This window comes from Zea mays, chromosome 10 (assembly GCF_902167145.1).
Source record: "Zea mays cultivar B73 chromosome 10, Zm-B73-REFERENCE-NAM-5.0, whole genome shotgun sequence".
Lineage (NCBI taxonomy): Eukaryota > Viridiplantae > Streptophyta > Magnoliopsida > Poales > Poaceae > Zea > Zea mays.
Window position 1 is genome coordinate 2,556,526 of NC_050105.1, and position 11,915 is coordinate 2,568,440.

Here is an 11,915-nt window from a genome sequence, read left to right on the forward strand (position 1 = left end):
TAAGAGGAGGTCCAAAAGAATCCGTAAACCAATCTCAAAACAAATATTAGTAGAGAATAGTGATCTTCTTTGCTCCAAACAGCTCCCCTATTCTCCTCTCCAAAATTTCGTATCCCTCATCTACCTCCTTCGCTCCCGTATATTTTTGCATGATTGATGGCTCCACACGCGCTGGCGTTTTTGTTTCTCGCACATAGACTTGTTTCGATGGAGACATCAACCAGGAAGCTGTTTGGAGGTTACGAAGGCCTACATTTCCAAATATTGCGAAGGGCCCATATACATGTGCAAAGTGGGCTGCCAGGAGGGCGTTTTATTTTAAATTTGAGTCCAGTTTTTTGGTTTTTCAGTTTTGACTGTTGGAGTAGACACAATATTTCACCCCTAAAAAATTTTAGGCCCCTTTGAAATGCATGATTGATAAAATGCAGGAATAGAAAAAAAAAAACGTAGGAATGGAGTTGTACTACAACTACAATCATACAAGAATTAAAAATACTTGAAAACATCAAATAGAGTGTTTAGATGCAGCGTATAAAGAACAAATGAGTTAGAGGAGAGAGATACACACAAAGGAACGTTTTTCGAGGTTGGACCTCTTGTTATAAATCCTCCAAAATTTTACTACAATGAATAATTTTATAGGGATTTTATAGAATTTGTAGGAACTTAATCCTTTATTCTAAAAGGCTATATAGGAAAATTTCCTATATGATTCCAATCCTCTAAAATCCCACTACTTTTCATTTGTTCTAAAGGAGGCCCTAGCCCTATTCCGATAACATCTTTTCTTTGAAACATTTTAGGTTTTTTTTTTGGAGTTGCTCTAAATGGAGCTAGGCAAAAAGAGCGATACTCCTCTCAATTTGGAACTTGGGACGTATTTATTGCATGCATGCGGACCGGGGAGGAGTTGAACAGACAGGCCGGCGTCGGGGAGGGAAACGATGCAATTGAAATTGAATGAATAGAATATAATGCAAATGAAATTGAACCGAAACGACAGCCAATCCGATCCGCTTGCCTTCCTGCGCGCCTCTACCACTTCCACCAACTGAGTGAATAGTATACAGTATACATACCGCTAGGCGCTAGCTTCTCCAAATCTCTACCACACCAACCTGCCTCGCTCTCCAACAAACATAGCAGCCAGCCATGGCGCCGCCCCACTTCTGCGGCGGTAGGCTGGACCGGCGGCTCCTGCTGGCGGCGGCCAATGACGACCTCCGCGGCTTCAAGAGTACGAATTCGTGCCCTGTCGGCCGTGTTCTTTCAGTTTTGTGCTCAGCGAACGGATGAAGGAACTAAAAGGGCGCTAGCGCTAGGTGAATTATTAGTCTGTTTCTTTTATTTATTGTCCGATCCAATTTGCTCGATCGTGCCTTTCAGGGTCTGCGAGAGCGCTTGACGGCGGGAAGGGCCGCATCAGGGAGGCGGTGGAGACCGCCGCCATGATCAGCGCCGCCGCCGCTCTCGGAGCCCTGCACGTCGCCGCCGCAAACGGGAGCACACGGGTCTGTGCTTACCTAGTCGAGGAGCTTGAGATGGACGTGAACGCTACTGCCGTCGGGTCAGGTGTCACACTACTCGATCTTGCGTCTGGACTCTACAAATGCTGCCTTGCTATTTCAGATTTATGCTCACTTTAGCTCTCGAGATTCCCGAATAGGATCATTTAGACGCTATCTGGTCTATTTTGTCTCTCTTAGTCGTTTTGTTCTGTCTTCTTTAGTGAAGTGGTTCTTTTTTAGAGAGGTGATGTAAATTTTTCGCCGTACCCTACATGTGAGGGGAAAAGGCTGGAACAATGTTTTTTTTCCATCATCTAAAATGAAGAATGTATATGCAATGCAACGTGATATTTTTTCCGTGGGTGATACTTTTTAGCATTAATTAAACGTTTATACTCAATTGTTGTCATTGAATTGATCCCTCAACAATCTATTGTTATTTGGAGTCTTTAGATTTATATTTTATTTATCTACGAAGCATGTCGTCATAGAGAAATCAATCGCTGCGGATGTTTATTCTTTTATAAGAAGATTGATTTTTTTACTTTACTTTTGATTATTTTGAGTAGGTGATACACCTCTCTCTGTTGCAGTTCGTTCCAAAAAAAATGTGGATGCTGTGAGGTATCTTCTTGATCATGATGCTGATCCAAATAAACGTGTGCATCATGGGTGTACCCCACTAACTATCGCAGTTGGAAAAGGTACGACCATATACCTTGCATGCATCACATCTCATTGTTTTTATGTATTACATGTGATTATGTCATTACATATATAAACTGTTGTATATATTCAATATTAATTAACTGCTTTTAGAAGGCTCACCAAGTGTGCTGCAACAACTGCTGGATATCTATAAGCTACGGCCAACAGATTTATGCATAAGTTTAAAATAGGAGATGTGGATGAGTAAGTACGTTGCTGGAGATAGTCTAATAGATGTTGATGAGTAAGATGCTGAAGATATTAAAGCAGAGAATGCCTAATGTTTATGTTATTAACTCAGGAGTAGTTTAATTTTGGTACCAATTTTTTTTAATGGAGAGAGATTTCCACAAATAAATAGCAAACATTTTCTTCATTTTTGCTCAAAGTTGAATTGTTTAATGTTACTAAAAATATGATAAAATTTGTATGATATTATATCAATACAAGTTACTTACATTTTTTCACAGATTGTTATAGAAGAAATATAATGTGTCACTTTGTGGTACAAAAAATATTGGTTATAGCCAATGTTCAATAGTTTGGTTGACACTCTAAATATCGACATGGCAAAAGAATAAAACACCTTTTCAGCTATACCTTACTCCCTCCGGTTTCCTATTAGTTGTCGTTTAGGACAACGACACGGTCTCCAAAATATAACTTTGACTAATATGTTTTGTTAAAATACAAATGAACTCTTAATACATTTATACTTTTATAAAAGTACTTTTTATGACAAATTGGTGCATATAAACATTAGGCTCCAAAACTAAATAACAAAATAGTTATTTGTAGTCAAAATTTTATAAGTTTGACTCGAACCTTATCCAAAACGACAACTAATAGGAAACCGGAGGTAGTATGTGGTTATATAATTATTCATGTGACTAATAAATATTAATGATTTTTTCTAATAATCTGTGTAATGAAACTAATAAATATTGGATCCAGTAGCATTTGAAACATTTGCACAATTATGTTGATTATATATGTAGGTGGTTTGATAGTTAAGATTTTCGAAAGATTAATCCTTAACATTTGTTTATATAAATATTGAATACAGGAATATGTGTAATGGTAGAACTTTTGCTCTCAAAAGGAGCTGATGTTAATATTTTGTCTTGCTGCGGGACACCATTGCACGTTGCTGCAATGGAAAATCAAGGTGCTGTTATGAAGATTTTATTAGATAACAATGCAGATGTAAGTTTCTTTTCATTTGATGTTTTTGGGGTTCTGTAGGTTTTGTAGAATTAAACTTTATATGCTTGTATCAACCCATACTAATAAAATGATACTTTTATAATAGTTTTTTAGAAGTAAAATGCAAATCTTTCATCACGATGCTCTTATAATAGATTTTCAGCAGTAAAATATTTTTTTAATTTGTTGCTTGCAACTTTTCTGTAAACCTTCCGACTAATATTTATAAATCTATTAACAGTGCAACAAAGAAGTTCCCCCCATGTTTACTCCTTTGTTCACTGCTCTCAAAGCTCGCTCACTGAGCTGTGTCAAGCATCTGATTAAGGTAACAAACATTTCCTTTGTTGATTCGGACTAGATGGAATGCTTCTTGGGAATGAAACACTAATGTCTATCAAGACTATTGTGTTTGTGCAAATAAACACTTGCATTGGCATATGTGACATTTTTTGTATCAGGCTGGTGCTGATGTGATGAAGGGGGTTCATAAGTGTACCCCGTTAATACTTGCTGCAAATGAGGGCTTAACAGATTTTTATGAATGTTTACTGGAGGCTGGAGCTGATCCTAATGTTCCTGATGATGTAAGTTTTAGTTCTTATTAGATTACATGAAGACATGTGCATTGATTTTATGTCTGTTCTAGATATACATAGTAGCAAGTTAGCTCAAGAAGTAATTTCTGTTTTTATATTGTTATTGGCTCAAGACCTACTAATTGTGTAAATGATTGAATATTAGCTAGCTGTTACATTAAATCAATACAATGACTGCTCCGGTTTACACTTACTTTATTACAGGAAAATAATGTTATGCTCTTGTCTCATTGGTATCTTGGATTATAAGCATGTGTTTAATGTTGGATTCATCATCAGTAGCTAATGCTAGTTTGGTTAACATGCTTTGTTATTGTTTAGTTTTTTTAGTAAATTTGACATATTATTTAGCAGTTTGTCCACATGCTTGAACCGTATATATGTTGTGTTTTATATTTAATTTTCATATCATCCTTTGCTAATGGTTTATACGGTATTCCTATTTGCACTGCTTTTCAAGTAATATACATTTGTGTCATTTGCAACAGTCTGGACTCCTGCCAATAGAAATTGCAGCCTTTAAAAATAGAAGAAAAGATGTTGAGATACTTTTGCCCGTAACATCTCGTATTCCGTCTGTGCATGACTGGAGTGTTGATTGGCTAATTGCCTATGTCAAGTCGTTGTCAACAGATGAGGTACTGGCTAAACCTAAATTGTTGCTTTAACGGTTATGCCATGATAGAAAAATTCTTCACATGAGGGTTTCCTATTCTGCAGTTTCTTTGAATAATATTTTCTCGAATTTAACATTGTTGCTTTAACGGTTTTGCCATTATAAAAAAAATCTTTACATGAGGGTTTCCTATTCTGCAGATTCTTTGAAGAATATTTTTTCGAGTTTAACACATTCTTGTTAGGCCTATTTTTGAAATATACTGATTTTTTTATGAAATGTCTAATTATATTCAGCAATAGTTGTGTACAGTTTAATGGGATGGTCAATTATCACATGCTTGAATTGTCTATTCATGTTTTATTCTTATTTTTTTCTTCAAATTTGACAAGATATGATCTGGTCACCGGCTCGCGTTGCAAGCCTGAGCTTTCGGTATACTATTTATGTCCTTAAATTTTGTTTCAGGATGATCCTGTGTATAAAATGAATCTGGCTGATTTGAAGTCTGAAGCAAGCAAGGCATACAACGAAAAAGATTATCCTACTGCAGTAAAATTCTACTCCGTGGTATGTATATAGCAGTAAAATGATGCACTCCGAGGTATTATCACCACTCTGTCATGGTGAAAGGGAGGGTGTATATAGCAATTAATGTAGTAACAATAACAAAATGGTATCATATGACTAAATAATTTGCTGCCACATCACCATCGCACCTAATATTATGTTAGGCCTTATTATTGCTTGTGGATTGCATTGATGAATCAAATAGGCAACCAATCATATATAAGTCTACTATATTTTGCATCTATTGGGAACAAGATCTATATATTAACCATTTTGTTATCTCTATATATCTATGCAAGTTAACTGCAGGTAGAAGTGTAGAACTAGCATATATATATATATATATATATATATATATATATATATATATATATATATATATATATATATATATATATATATATATATATATATATATATATATATATATATATATATATATATATATAACTGTTATTTGATTTGGTGCAGGCTATAAAGAATGTCGATTCTTTTGATGCAACGTTGTTTTCGAATAGGAGCCTTTGCTTTATTAAGATGGGTAAAGGTTTGAGTGCTTTATTGGATGCTGAAGCTTGTAGGCTACTGCTGCCTTATTGGCCTGAAGGCTGCTTCAGACAAGGGTCTGCTCATATGCTCTTGCAGGTGATGATCTGTAGAGTTTGTAACTCGCCGTGCTTATTGGCTCTCCTGTAGATCTATTTCTCTGATATATAGTACGGTAAATACTGTTCAGAATTACGAAGACGCATGTGATGCCTTTCTTGATGGACTGAAGTTGGACCCGGCTGACGCAGAAATGGAGGAAGCACTTAAGTACTGCCTATTCTGATCTCCACTCCTCTGTCTGCACTTTTTTGTTCTGATAATTATATTGATGGTATTTACTAATTAAAACCTCATTTGTCTTTAGCACTACTCCCCTATGCAAGTCGAAATATATTTACTGTCAACAGTAGCTTCATATATATATATATATATATATATATATATATATATATATATACCGAAGCATGCATATAACAATTACTGTCAACTATATATAGCTTCATACTGTGTTATTTTTTGTGTTACCATGACGATTTGAATTATTTTAATTGACCTAATCTAATTGTGCAGAGAGGCAATGAACTGCTTGAAGCTATCCCGTGCCATGGCAAAGCTCTCAGAATTGTCCCTTGCCCAGAAGAATATTATGCAACAAGACTAGGGTCTGCATGTTGTGTCCCGCCCAGAGTGCAGTACAAAAACCTGATATTTATTTGCATTTCCTATCAGCTGGGCTCTCCGAACATTATTACTACCAAGTTTCTTTTTTGTTTGTATGGTCGTTGCCCAATTTGGTTTTGAGTAGCAGGGAGGTTTTGAATTGGGAACGAGAATACTTCTTCTGTGGTGCGTAGCGGCAGACTTTAACGCTGTTTTTGTGGCGGTTGGTTTTGATGATGCTAGTATCTGTTAGACGATATAACTTTTGTTGAAATTTGGATGTGGCACAAAAATTCCGGCGGAGAAGTGCAAAAGTGTATAACTTGTGTTCATCTAATTAACCTGGATATATGAATCGTCGGGCTGCAGATTCTGTCTAGCTTAATTCCGTAATGGGACACAATCCGGCCCAACCCCACTCCAATCCTATAAGTTTAAAAAGTCAACCCAGCCTACTTAAATCCAAATTGATTTGGTACAGTTCAATCCAATCCGTTTTTTAATGCCCTGGCATCCTAATCCGCCTCGATCCTTTTAAAATCCACGGGCCAATCCTAGGCCTTTCATAATAAATTAGTATAATTTATGGGCTCACAAACAAATGATAGAAAACAACCACAAAGTGCAACCATGAAATTAGTATCCTCCATTATACTGAAATGTTTATCAACTCACAATCTAGCAAAGGCGCTCCATGATCGAAACTGCTCGCAGGATAGCTTTATTATTATTATTTTTTGTCCTCGACAGCCATGATCGATAGGCATGGATGAGTAGAGGCACTCGCAGGATAGCTGCTTTATAACAGAAAGAGAAGACAAGAACATTTAGTAGTATAAGATTGCAACGCCCAATAATTAAACTTCTTTATATGTAGGCAGTTTACCTTGCAGCAGAACCACTGAGCTTATCTGCCTCCTCCTCCATACTGGAGAGAACTTCCTTTCGCTTGTCACTGGAAGCACCAAGGAACTCCTTAGCCTGGACAAATGCAGAGTTAATTGATTTAGAGTTAGTGTTTTGCCTGAATTCACAAACGCAGTATTGTGCATACTTAACCAACCTCTGAGATTAGTTGACCCTTTCTGTGACGGCTGGTACCACTCTTCTGTTTTAGCCTAATCTGAATAAAAGGAAACATGTTAACAGAAATTCAACACAACATTTTACTAACTAGTCATTGTACTAATATACTATGTACAAACAACTAGCTAGTTAAATTTACATTCAATTAGTCTTTACAAAAGATAAAACTTTGGTGATTAAGAAAATGAAATTTTTTTGTTTTACTTGCTTCAAATTTCCCAATCATATTCCTCATCATCTGAATCAAACATTCACTTTCCAGTCATTGGTTCACCTAGTGAGATGACGTAGACAATTTAACTCATTATTATGTAGTTGATTGTTTGTTGTGCAAAGACAAGATAAGAGTAAACTCTACTTTTATATGATAATTTACCTTCTTCGTCATTGAATCCAATCAACCAGTCTTTAGCACAGACTAAAGCTTCAAGTGTTTCAGGAGATAGTGATGTCCTATTTTTTCCAAGGACTCTACCAGCTGCACTAAAGGCAGATTCTGAGGACACCGTACTCATAGGAACAGCCAAGAAATCCCTAGCCATTAAAGACAATATTGGATAAGCATCTGAATTTTTCTTCCACCATCCTAAAACATTGAAGCATTCATCTGGCTTGATAAGGATCCTAGGGTCCTCCAAGTATGTGTATCCTTCGGTTCGCTCTGGACGGGCATTCGCATTTTGAGATGCAAATTGAGCAAATGCATGTTCCACCCTTCTTTTACCACAAAGAGGTGAAGAGGTAGAAGGCTCACTTCTCATCTGATCATCGGGAGTAATAAAGACATGCAAACTATGACTCCTCATGATTTTCTCGTACTCTAGGCAATATTTCTTCAAGTACCTTTTGAGCTCCCTCATCTTCATATCAACATTGTCACCAACTGTGTAGAAATAGAACTTGACAAATTCAGTTTTCATTGATGGATCTAGAACAGCAGCTATGAGCAACACAATATTAGGATTTATCCAATATTTTTGGAACTTGGTATACATAACATTTGCCATCTCATTAAGGAGTTCATTTGAGTTATAATTCTCATCAAGCAGCACACCTCGGATAACGAGCAACATCTTGAGAAAAAGATGAGCTGTGGGATGCCTATCCACTGAGAATGCTTTGGTTGCATCACTGAACTCTTGTAGAAAACTATGAAGAGCTTCTGCCTTCGACCAATCTTCTTCAGTGGGACATTCATGGTGTTGCTCTACTGCATATCTGTTCAGAGCAGCCTTATATTTTAGGGCTTCATAAGGCAGAAGCTCTTCATAGTTTTCTACAAGAGTTCAGCCCCGATTTACTTCTAAGACCCAATGTTTGAACAATAGAATTGAAGATCTGTAAACGAGATGGTGTAGATATCACGACCTTGATAATGTCCCTCACCTTCCTGACTGCTTTTGGAATGACCTTTAGTCCAGCTTGAACCATGATGTTGAGCACATGAGAAGAACACCTCACATGGAGGTGTTCACCACTGAAAAACATCTGGCTGCCCAAAGCATCTCGCATATCTTTCATTGCTCTATTGTTTACACTAGCATTATCCAAAGTCAGGGTAAACAAATCACCAACCAATCCCCACTCTAGCAAACAAGAGGTAATACCATCTTGCACAACATAAGATTGCACAGCATGAAATCTCTGCGCTAAGGAAGTACTTGGCTATTAGACCACGAAAGACTACTGGGTCGAAAACATGATCATCGCCAGGCTTTGTTTTTTGGGTCGCTAAGAACCTTTGTCTCTCTTCTTGGGGAATTGCATGGCAATACACAGAAATGTGCCTATTCAGATGAGTTGTACCTTTACCCGCAGCAGAAGATAAGTGGACCTTACAATATTTGCAGACTGCCTTCTCTTTCCCATCTACTACCTCTGTATCAACGTAATCCCAAACTTTAGCCCTTCTTTTTGTTAATCTGCTTGATTGATCAGTTGAGACAGCCTCATCCATTTCTAGAGCTGATGAAACCCTCTCCATCGCCTAGGATGCAAGATCATCAATTAAAAATCATTACACAAGTAATAAGCGAGGTACGCACCTAGGGAATAAATAGACCATTATAAAATAAGAAACTGTAACTAGCATCGAAGAAAAACTAGAAAGAAATTGTTGCCGAATACTATATTTATCTAATCTTGCTACTCTGATTTCTTAAACGCAATGGAAAAAAATCTTTGAAACTCCTTTGAGTGCACGCATGTTTACCTTTAGCGATGAAAATCGAATGCACGATAAGTACTGTACATTACATTGACCAGATGCAACGGAATTGATACTTCACCAGACCTCGGTCTGCTTACTACGCGAAGCTATAGATGTCCAAACGGCCCACCCGGCACGGACCTGGTCCGAACCCGTTTCGGCCCGGTACGAATAGGGTCGGGCCAGGCACGACCCGTTGATGCTTCGGGCCAGGTCGTGCTGGCCCACGTACCTAGGGACATGCCCAAACCTGGCACGCACAGGGAAAAATCGTGTCGAGCCGGCCCGTTTGCCCGGTGGGCCCCAACGTACCGGACCGACCACTCGCCCGAACCAACAGTAGAGCAGTATATAAATACATACATTTAACAGAATTAATCATATATAATAACATATTATTTACATATATTAAGACAACAAAATTCATTTATCAATTCACAAGATAATATCATATTAATACAAATATGAAATGATCACATGAAAATAACAGTTGGTTCACAGGATAGTACACAAACACAGATATGAAATTATAATTAGGAGCTGTTAGTGCAATGGCCGCCTCATTAAAAACCTTCTTAGTAAAAACTCACACCTCGTGAGAAAACCCTAAGAAGGAAAAAAGAGTGCAGCCCAGCTCCAAAGTTTATAGGTTCATTACAGTCCATTACAGTGTACAGATCATTAGTTCAACACAACTCATAAAACATAAGACTAGTAGGTTGCAAGACTAAGTATTTTCATCATCCCTAGCTGATTGTGTTGCTGGATCATCAAGCCATAGACTGTCGTGCTCAGCTTCAAGTTCTTGTGTGTCTTCCTCCACACTTTGTTGCAGGTGACCATCAGCAAGTTCCCAATCCTTGATGCATGATAATATCTCTACCATATCAGGAGCTAGACGATGTCGACGCTCTTCAATCACCCTGCCAGCAAGACTAAAGGTAGACTCAGAGGAAATAGTAGATGCTGGCACTGTCAAGACATTTTTAGCTAGTAGTGAAAGAACATGATAAGTTAACTTATGCTGATGCCACCAAGAAAGGACATTGAAGTCCTCATCAAACTCAGTGATAGTATCACTGTCTAAGTAGGAAGCTAACTCAGAGGTAGATGCAACAGTACAGATAGCTTGAGGGGTTGAAGAAGAACCTGATCTCCTTCCCAGAGGAGTAGAGAACTCACCATCAAGGTCATCATCACCATAAATGTCATCCCATGCCATTTTTTTCTTACCAGATAGGTGAGATGATGGTTGGTGGGCGCCACACATGCGTGTCACCAAATTTGGTCTCATACAACTGAAATACCTTGGTTATCTTAGTACGAACATCAAATGGAAGCCTAGAGTAATCAGTACCAGTTAAACTAGATAACTTGATAAGGACTTTGTTAAAACCCCTCATTTTAGCTCTAGGATCCAAAATAAATGCAACTGCATACAAAATTGGAATGTCTCTCTAGTACTTCAAGAATTTATCTTTCATAGGAACAACAACACATCTTAGCAATATATCATTCTCAAATGCATTTAGATGTCTAGCTATCCTAAGAATGTGATGCAACATTAAAGTACTAGTAGGATAGTAGACTCCAGATAATGCAACAATTGATTCATAAAACAATTCTAAGAAAGATAACACTTTTTCAGCAATTGCCCAATGATTATCAATGAGTAAAGGACTCCCATCCTCATTCACTACCGGAATCCGAGGCTTTGCCGAGTGTTGGCCTCTTTGCCAAGTGCCTTTTGTCGGGCACTCGGCAAAGACGGCTTTGCCGAGAGCCGCACTCGGTAAAGTTAGGCTCTCGGCAAAGAGCCTCTTTACCGAGTGCTCGACACTCGGCACAGGACCCCACTCGGCAAAGACAAGTTTGCCGAGCGTCAAACCCTCGGCAAAGAGGGCGCTCGGCAAAGGGTCGTCAGCGGCTGTCCCAAAGCTTACGGCCGTCAGTCTTTGCCGAGAGCCAATGGTTGGCGCTCGACAAAGAGTCTTCTTTGCCGAGTGCCCACTATTTGGCACTCGGCAAAGCTGTCTTTGCCGAGTGTCTTCTTTAGACACTCGGCAAAGTATATTTTTATTTTTTTTATTTTGTCTCCCAAACTTTTTGTGGTATGTTCCTACACTATGTAGACCTACATGTATCATTTGTGGACAATTATAACAGAGTTTTCAATCGTTAGTAGATTTAGTTCGTTTATT

General features: G+C 38.0%; 1 protein-coding gene across 1 annotated transcript; it reads left to right on the forward strand.

Annotated features, from left to right (window-relative positions):
* The first annotated feature begins 1,155 nt into the window (after positions 1–1,155).
* LOC103642249 (ankyrin-2) lies at positions 1,156–6,787 on the forward strand. Its single transcript, XM_008665563.3, has 11 exons — positions 1,156–1,240; positions 1,390–1,575; positions 2,081–2,215; positions 3,286–3,425; positions 3,667–3,753; positions 3,887–4,012; positions 4,513–4,662; positions 5,109–5,210; positions 5,682–5,855; positions 5,947–6,026; positions 6,330–6,787. The coding sequence occupies exons 1-11, from the start codon at positions 1,156–1,158 to the stop codon at positions 6,418–6,420; spliced, it is 1,356 nt and encodes a 451-aa protein (XP_008663785.1). The 3' UTR covers positions 6,421–6,787.
* The last annotated feature ends 5,128 nt before the right edge of the window (positions 6,788–11,915 follow it).